The 8,626-nt window shown below is 43.6% G+C and overlaps 1 protein-coding gene across 1 annotated transcript in view; it reads left to right on the top strand.

Annotated features, from left to right (window-relative positions):
* The first annotated feature begins 5,875 nt into the window (after positions 1–5,875).
* LOC101324019 (OTU domain-containing protein 7A) overlaps positions 5,876–8,626 on the top strand; it is a 105,492-nt gene continuing 102,741 nt past the window's right edge. The window contains exon 1 of the mRNA XM_073801326.1: positions 5,876–6,159. Within this exon, the coding sequence (XP_073657427.1) occupies positions 5,952–6,159 (208 nt within the window). The 5' untranslated portion in view covers positions 5,876–5,951. The remainder of the gene's footprint in view (positions 6,160–8,626) is intronic.

Raw genomic sequence — 8,626 nt, 5'->3', positions numbered from 1 at the left:
TCTTTCAGTATCTTGTAAATGTGGCCCATTATCTTCAGACATTGAATTTGGCTGCCAAGAAGTATGTTACCAGCCTGATTGTTTTTCCTTTTTGTTGAAATATTCAAATAATTCTCTTTATCTTTAAAACATAATAATATTATAAGGCTATATCATTGTATTGATTATACTAGGACAGTTTCCTTATATACAATGTGCCCTTTCAGTGTGTAGGATCAAGTATTTATGTCAGAAGTTCTCTCTTTTGAAAGGCTCAATCTGTGATTGCTGGTCTTAGATTTCTCTCCAAAAACTACCATCTCCTCTGCTCCTGATTTTCCTCCACTTTTCCCTGATTGGATACCCAAGATCACTCTATGATGGCTATCCATTTTTGTTTCTTCTTAATTAATGAAAGGATATTGAGAAGACTATATGTTTTAAATTGTTTTAGTATTTACATTTGTGTGCAAATAAGTTTTTCTGAAATGATGAGATAAAGTAGAATATATACGCATGGTACCATGTATTTTTTTAATTTCTCTTTTTGAGAATCAGCAAAAGAGGGAATCACAAGTACCCAGAATGTGAACCACAGTGCCTGTCCAATGTGATGTGGTTTCATGTGACAAATGCTCTTCCTTGTCTTAAAATTTCATGAAACTTTATTACCGCAGCATTTTACAAATTTAATTAGCATACCATTTTGTTGAGATTGCCTGATTATAAGGAAATAATAAAGTACCTCCATGTGGTAAAAAAAAAAAAAGTTTTCTCTTTTAATCATAGTTTTTAAATTATTTTTTCTTTTCCATTGTTTTAGATTTCTTACTTTGGGCTCCAGTGATGTGTACGTGGCATTTCCTTCACCTATAATCTCTATCTACCATTTCCCTGTAACCCTTTGTTACCTTATTTCTATTTCATTTTGCTCACTTTACTAATTTTCATTTTTATGGTCCTTACTATGCTATCTGTACTTGTTTTCTGTCTGGTCCCTTATAACTGGACTTCCTCTCTGAAATTAACTCTTTTCTTTTTTCCCTGAGTTTAGTCAGTTCCTGTTTCACATCTTCCTGTGGGCTCATATATCTCTGCTTCATCATTTTCCTTAATGGATGTGAAGCTTTAGAGACAAAACAAAATAAGCCGTTTAACCTGAGATCAGACCCTGCTTGATGTTCCTCTTAAGACAATAAAAAATAAAATGAATTAAAAGTTTAAAGCACAAGCACATCACCAGTAAACTGTGCTAGAGGGTAAAACCTGTACCTGCTGGTACCCCAGTCACCTGCTCTATGTGACAATAAAAAACTGAGGCAGCACCCGGAAGGAAACATTTATCAGGCAACTGTCTCCATCTCCTTGAGGTCTTCCAGACAGTGATACTGTCCTACCAGAAATACTCTCCTTGGAGAAATACTGTTGGAACATCACTGGAAACCCTCAGGTTGGCTGCAGGAGAAAAATGAATATTTCTAACTGTGCAAATTGCTCTTGCAAATAAATTAGGATTCTGTGCATATAGAATCAGACAGGAATAGAGATTGGATAGTTGACTAGTATCTGCCATCTTTGAACATTTGGCCTTGAAGCTTAGGATACAAACTGTAACTAGATTTATGATTATTCCCATAGAGATGGACTTAATCTTCAAAAGAGAATATATTATAAATTAAGAGAAGAAAAGAAAAACAAGAAGAAAAGTGGAGGGAATCCATGTGCTTTAAGGACAGGGAAAGGCAAAGCAGCCAGAAAAGGGGACATGGAGTGTTTAGAGTCATAGTAAAGGGGTCTGTTAAGATGTCGTGTTGGAGAGAGGCCTTCTGGTGTCCTCCCAGCAGCCTGGTGGCTTGCCGGTGTTTGGGAGATGGCACAAGTGACACCTGAATGAGAATTTCACATAGTACAGGTGAGTCTGTGGGGAACAGAGCAAGGACCCAGCAGGTGAAAACAGTGGCAAGGTGGGGATGGAGGGATCTGGGAAGTAGGGCAAGTCCTGTTATGGAGTCATGATGGGCGGCCACGGGAGAGGGAGGTTTCAAGGGTGGTCAGCAGCCAGGAGCCGTGACTCCCAAAACAAGGTCAGGTTCAAAGGAACTGTAGCCCCAAAAGCTTAGGTTTTGATCAAGACAGACCTGGATTTGAATCTCACTTCTGTCACTTACCAGCTGGATCTCAACCATAAGTGACAGAAGTTAGGCATAAGTGAAAACTTACCATAAATGGTTGTAACACTAATTGCTTTCCGTGTGCTAAGAACTTTACAAATGTAGTCTCCTCACCTCACTTACTCCTCCTAGGAATTTTCATCAGGTGGATTTTATTATCCCAATTGTTCAGAAATGTAACCCAAGGTTTCACGTGGTGGTATTCTGTATTCACTGTCACAGAAGTAGCCAGGAGGCAGGTCCAGGCCCAAAGCCTGAGCTCTTTACTGCTCTGCTGGACTGATCCCCCCCTCTAATGAGTGTGCTGGCTTCAGGGCTCACAGCCTGTGGCCACCCCAGTCACCTGGCTATGGATTCCTTCTGGCCTTAGCCCGTTGCATCACTGTGGTGGTGTCACCATGGTGGGCTTGTGTGCCCTTCCACCTCATCCTCCCTCCATGCGACACCTTTTGGGACCCTCCAAGACTTACAGTGGAGAAGATGAAAGGGGATCTTGAAATGTATGCTCTCTGAGCACCAAACCCTGCTCCCAGGCCACCAGGGGCCCACTCCTGTCCCTCTCCTCTAGGTTTCGTGCTTTTAGATACAACCTGTACAACCCTCCAGTGTCAAGCTCATCCCTTGGGTGTCCCCTGTCCACACATCTGTCAGTCACCACTGGCATTCCTGGTTGTCCGGAGCTGCAGTCTTTGGGACTGGGCAGAGCAGGAAGCAGATCTCGAGGGGCTCTGACCCCCTAAACATCTGATGAGTGTGTCTGTCTTCCTTCCGTCTTGCTTGCTTCCCTCTCAGTGGCCTCTTGGACCCTTTTCAAGTGCACAGACCCTGGAGTCCTGGATCCTTGAGGAGTTCTCTAAAATCTGAAATCGAGCATTTGGGGATCGTTTGGGAGCTGGGCTTTGTGGACAGTGCCACCCCCTCCTCCATCTTCGCTCTCACCTGACACTGGATCCCCGTTTGCTAAGAGGTGCGGCCCAGGTTAGAACCAGGATGCTTGCTGGTTAAGGATACGGGCAGGTGTGTAGCAAAGTGAACAGGAGTCCAGGGCAGTGATGGGAGAAGACAGTGTAGGCAAGAGCAAGTGGGAAAAATCAGCGAGTGAGAGGTCCCCGGGTGGGAGAGAAGAGCGGACCGGCCTTTGCTGATGGCTGGACACGTGCTTCTCGGCGTTGCCCCAGCTGATGCTCTAACAGAGGCACACGGTGGGAACACACCCCCACCCTGGAGTTCTGGTCCACAGAAGCTACGCATGAGCGCTGTGGTCCTGCCTTCATACTCGGGTCTGATCACCTGTGATGGAACGTGGATCAGGGGGCTCCGAAAGGGTCTCCTGTTGGGAACAGACAGGAACAGCAGAACAGGCTCTTTCCAGTTGGTGGGAGAAGCACAGTGGGCTGGCTCCTGAGAGCAGGAGCTGGGGGGCCACAGCTCTTTCAGGACTGGGTCTTATGTCCATGGCAGCCCTGCAGGGGAGATGCAGCTTGGTGGACAGATCCAGAATGGAGGGTTCATATGCAAACACTATGGTGTAGCAATCCTCTAAGCCTCACTTTCTGTTTGTGAGGAGCCAGGACAGTGCCTACTCCTTGTGGGGCTCGGGGACGATGACACCCCCGGCTACACCTGGGTGCTCCATGCAGGTTCTTTCCCTTCACAACCAGGATTTGTGGGGCTGGTGTCATTGCTAATACACACTCCCATATTTAACGTGTTTGCATTTCGTGATAGGATCGCAATCCGGGTGCCTCTCCTCCACCTCCCCTCTCCTTGACTTTCCTCCCGGACACAGGTTTGGCCCTCCCTGGGGCACCTGCCACCCTTGGCCCTACTTTAGGGCAAGGTGCCCACCCAGGTCATTGCCCCTGCTAAGGAATAATGTCCCTAAGGCAGGGCCTTGTCTTGCCCTTCTTGGACTGCACCCTGGAACGAGGATGTCCATTTGATAGACACAAGCACTTAGACTCGAAAGCACTTAGACAGGCAGTGTGTGTACACTGTGATTGTTAGTCGTGTGTAAGAGTGAAAGTGCATGCTTGCATTTCTGCTTCAGCTGGTTCCCCTAAAACGACTTTCTCATCACCGCCACGTTGCACGATACAACTACTAACAGTAGTGGGGCTGCACTCCACCCATGTCCCCACCTGTCACCACTTACAAAAGTGCCCCCAGACCCTGCTAGGGTTTTGTTGAATAACCCGGATGGTTTCGTTTCCTTTTCTTCCCCACTGAGATGTGCAAAGATGCTTCAGTGGTGTCTTTGTTAGCTGACTGTGGAGGAAAAAAATATGATTAAATTGTACATGTCCATGTGATAGAATTTAAACATTCTGATTGATAGTATCAAGTCTGCAGCAGAAAAAAGTAGAAAGACCAGAGGAAGATGTTCAGATATTATTTTAGACGTTCAAAGCCTCATTCTGTTGTCTATACCGCATAATTCATCGTATTGTTAGTCAATATAGTGAATACTGCAATTTGAAGTTAATCGGGAGAGGATAAGATTTTTTTCGCTCTTTAAAATTAGAGCTAAGCTTTTAATTCTTTGCCTTTAAAAAGCACATGGTTGGGACTTCCCTGGGGGTCCAATGGTTAAGACTTCGCCTTCCAGTGCAGGGGGTGTGGGTTCAATCCCTGGTCAGGGAGCTAAGATCCCACGTGCCTCCTGGCCAAAAAACCAAAACATAAAACAGAAGCAAAACTGTAACAAATTCAATAAAAACTTTAAAAAGTGGTCCATATCAAAAAAAAAAATCTTTAAGAAGCACATGTTTGCCTAATAGAATCGGATGCGGTGTGTGCCACCTCCTTCCTTCTGTTCGAAGTCCACTAAGTCTTAGAGTCAGGGATTAGAGCCTCCACACTGAGTCCAGCCCCCCATGAGCTCCCCCTCATGCTGTGAACCCCCAGCACCCATCCCTGCTGAGCGCTGCCTGGGACGGGCACAGCTGTCCCGCCTGGAGTCTCACCCAGTTCAGCACCTGAGCTCTGAGGTCGCCTCCCACCGAGCCTCCCACACAGCCCCCTGGAGGCTCTGCCCTCTCCAAGCTAAGCTTCAAGAAAAAGGTGAAATACTGAGCAAAAGCCCAAAGAAAACATGAGAATTCCTTTCATTCCTTTTTTTTTTCCACTGGGAACTTCTTTTCCATTTTTTATTTTTTATTTTTTTTTTGCACTCAGTGTTTTGCTCCCCTTGGAAATTAAACTCTATGACTTAGTTTTCAGAGGCGTGGAATGTTCTGCAGGGTGTGTGAATCTAAGGCTAGCATCCTTAGATACTACATGATGTACTACTGTAGGTACATCACGTACTTCAGAGGGATGGATCTCAGGCGTGGGTGTGAAATTCTACTCTTGGAGAGTACGCGTCAGGCCATTTTACTCCTTCAAAAGCTGAGAACTAAAACTACACAGGCCTACTGTATAGCACAGGGAACTATATTCAATATCTTGTAATAACCTACAATGGAAAAGAATCTGAAAAAGAATAGATCTGTGTATGTGTATGTATAACTGAATCTCTTTGCTATACACCTGAAGCATTGTAATCAACTATATTTCAATTTTTAAAAAAAGTTTCTTTTCAGGGTAATGAAAAGTGTTCTGGGATCGTATAGTGTGGATGGTTGCACAACTCTGTGAGTATACTAAAAAGCATTGAGTGAAAAACCAAAAACAGAAAAGAACAAAAAGAAAAATGAGAACTACTGGTGGGGAGTTCAAGAGTGAACACGTGCTAACAGAGACCCTTCTTTGCGTGATTCTTTCCTAAAATGTGACCATTGTTCATGCATCAGTATTGTAATGTCTTGTCATTTCTCGTCTCCAGGCAAAAACTGGGACCTGACGGCCGCTCTGAGTGACTATGAGCAGCTCCGACAGGTGCACACAGCCAACCTGCCGCCTGTGTTCAACGAGGGCAGGTGCCCCAAGCAGCCCGAGCGAGAGCACCCCCCACCTGCGCACACGGCCGAACGGCCCTGCCCGCCCAGGCAGGACGACATCGCCCAAGGTACCAGCTGAGGGACCCGCCCTGGCTTGCGAGGGGGCTGGGGTGGGGGTACACAGAAGGGCGAGGTCATCGCCTCCCAGCTGCAGGCAGATGGCGCTCTCTGGGCACCACACCTCATACTCCTTTACAGCTTCCGTTCCCGCCTCAGAAAAATTGGAGAGTGTGTCCACTTTTCTGGGACCCCACATTCCTCCTGGAGTCCTGGTTTTTCCAGATCCAACATCTCTGCTCCCTGCAATTATTTCTTTTCTTTTCTTCTTTTTTTAATAGTGATCTTGGGGTCTTCTTATTTATTTATTTATTTTATTTTATTTTATTTTTGGCTGTGTTGGGTCTCCGTTTCTGTGCGAGGGCTTTCTCTAGTTGTGGCAAGCGGGGGCCACTCTTCATCGCGGCGCGCGGGCCTCTCACTATCGCGGCCTCTCTTGTTGCGGAGCACAGGCTCCAGACGCGCAGGCTCAGTAGTTGTGGCTCACGGGCCCAGTTGCTCCGCGGCATGTGGGATCTTCCCAGACCAGGGCTCGAACCCATGTCCCCTGCATTAGCAGGCAGATTCTCAACCACTGCACCACCAGGGAAGCCCCCTGCAATTATTTCTCAAGTAGCATAGAAGCCTCCAAACCTGTTCGAGATTGATGTTCATCATCCGATGTGCTTTGTTTTCTATGTCTTAATTACAGAAATGAGAAAAGCTCATTGTAACAAAGGAAACAATGCAAAGATCTATAAAAGAAACATAAGAGTTTTCTTCTCCACACCTCCCAAACCTCAGGGAGACTGACCAGTGGCCCCAGCTTGTTCTGTCTTCTCTGCTCCTTCTTACTTTGCTTGTTCAAAGTGCAAACGCATCAGAGTCAAATGCACATAATGCACTTGGCAGAGTGCTTGTTTCATTGAAAAATAAATCACAAACATTCTCTCTAAATATTTTATTCCACAGCATATGATCATTTTTAAACCATGCCTGCTCATCGTGATTCTGTTTTTTCTTGGATTTTGTTGTTGGTGGTGGTTTTTGACACTATAGGCACTGCTAAAATAAAGTTTATACCTGTAATTTGTATGTACTAGTGCTGTTATTTCTATAGGTTGGCATTTCCAAGGTGGATTTGCTGTGCCAACATATGTGTTTTTTTATTTGATAACTTCAAGACTTCGTTCCCAAACACATTTCTGTTCACCATGTGTGAAACTGGGTGTTTCCCTTCATTCTTCCAGGACTGGGTGTTCTCATGATGGTTTTACATTGTTTTTCTACTCCGAAGGGCAAAAAATAGTGTATTTTAACTTTCATCTTGTCATTTGCTTGTTAGCCAAGTTGGATTTCCCCCTCTGTGACATGCTTGTTCACATACTTTGCCCATTTCTCCATTGATTTGTTTGCATTTTTCTTATCAATTTGTAGCATTCTTTATAATGAAGACTAAAAACATTTTGTGTACATATATATGTATACTCATGTCTATATATACATCCCACTGCATTTTTGCCTTATGACTCTTCACAGGGTATTCTGCCTTACAGAATGTTTACATTACTATACATTCATGGCTAATGAGTGTCCTTTTTCACTTTAAAAGTTCTCCTGGAGTGCCAAGTTACTAGCATATGTTGCCATATTTGTTTTTAAATTTTGTTCTTAGGTCTTATAATCAATTTGAAGTTTTTACGAATAATAGCTAAGGATCTAGTTTTGCTTCTCTGGATTGAGAATGAGGTATTCTAGCACATTTATTGAATAAAGCATTCCTTTCCCACTGAACTAAAATGCCAACTTTGCTGTACATTAACTTCCCCAAAACGTATTTGGCTCTGTTTCTGGACTCTGTCTGTTTGTGTGCCCACCCAGCCTGTTACACTTGACTCTTGTAGTTTCATATAGTATTACTTTCTGCAAAGGCAAGTTCCTTTACTGCTGTTCTTTTCCAAAACTTTTTCACTATTTTTGGATATTTATTCTGCCATAGTAACCTTAAAATTGGAATTCTGATTGGAATTGGATTGGATTTTTATTTTATTTTAGGAATAATTAGCATATTGTAATATTGTTTTTCCATTCAAGAACATTGCATATACCTCTGCATTTATTCACATTCTGTTAAGAGTTTAGGCACAGAGAAAAGCAACTTACTTTTTGTATATTTATCTTTTATCCAGTCATTACATAAGTTCTCGTATTAATACTAATTGTTTGTTCTCAGAGAATATCTTGGGTTTTCTAAATATATAATCATAGGATCTGAAATAATTTAATATTCCTCTTAATATTTACACAATGAATTCCACTTCTCCTATTGCATTAGGTCAACCCTCCCAAACTGTTGTGAGTCAATGTTGTCTGTTTCTTTTAGCTCAGCCTTCTTATTCAAGCTACATTGGAATCTCTATCCTGGATTATTCTTCTATGCTTACTCTGTTGTCTAGAAAAGCCACACTTGAGTTAGAAAGTTTAATACTCATGACCTGT

This window comes from Tursiops truncatus, chromosome 2, assembly GCF_011762595.2.
Source record: "Tursiops truncatus isolate mTurTru1 chromosome 2, mTurTru1.mat.Y, whole genome shotgun sequence".
Lineage (NCBI taxonomy): Eukaryota > Metazoa > Chordata > Mammalia > Artiodactyla > Delphinidae > Tursiops > Tursiops truncatus.
This window is presented reverse-complemented; position numbering and strand designations above follow the sequence as displayed.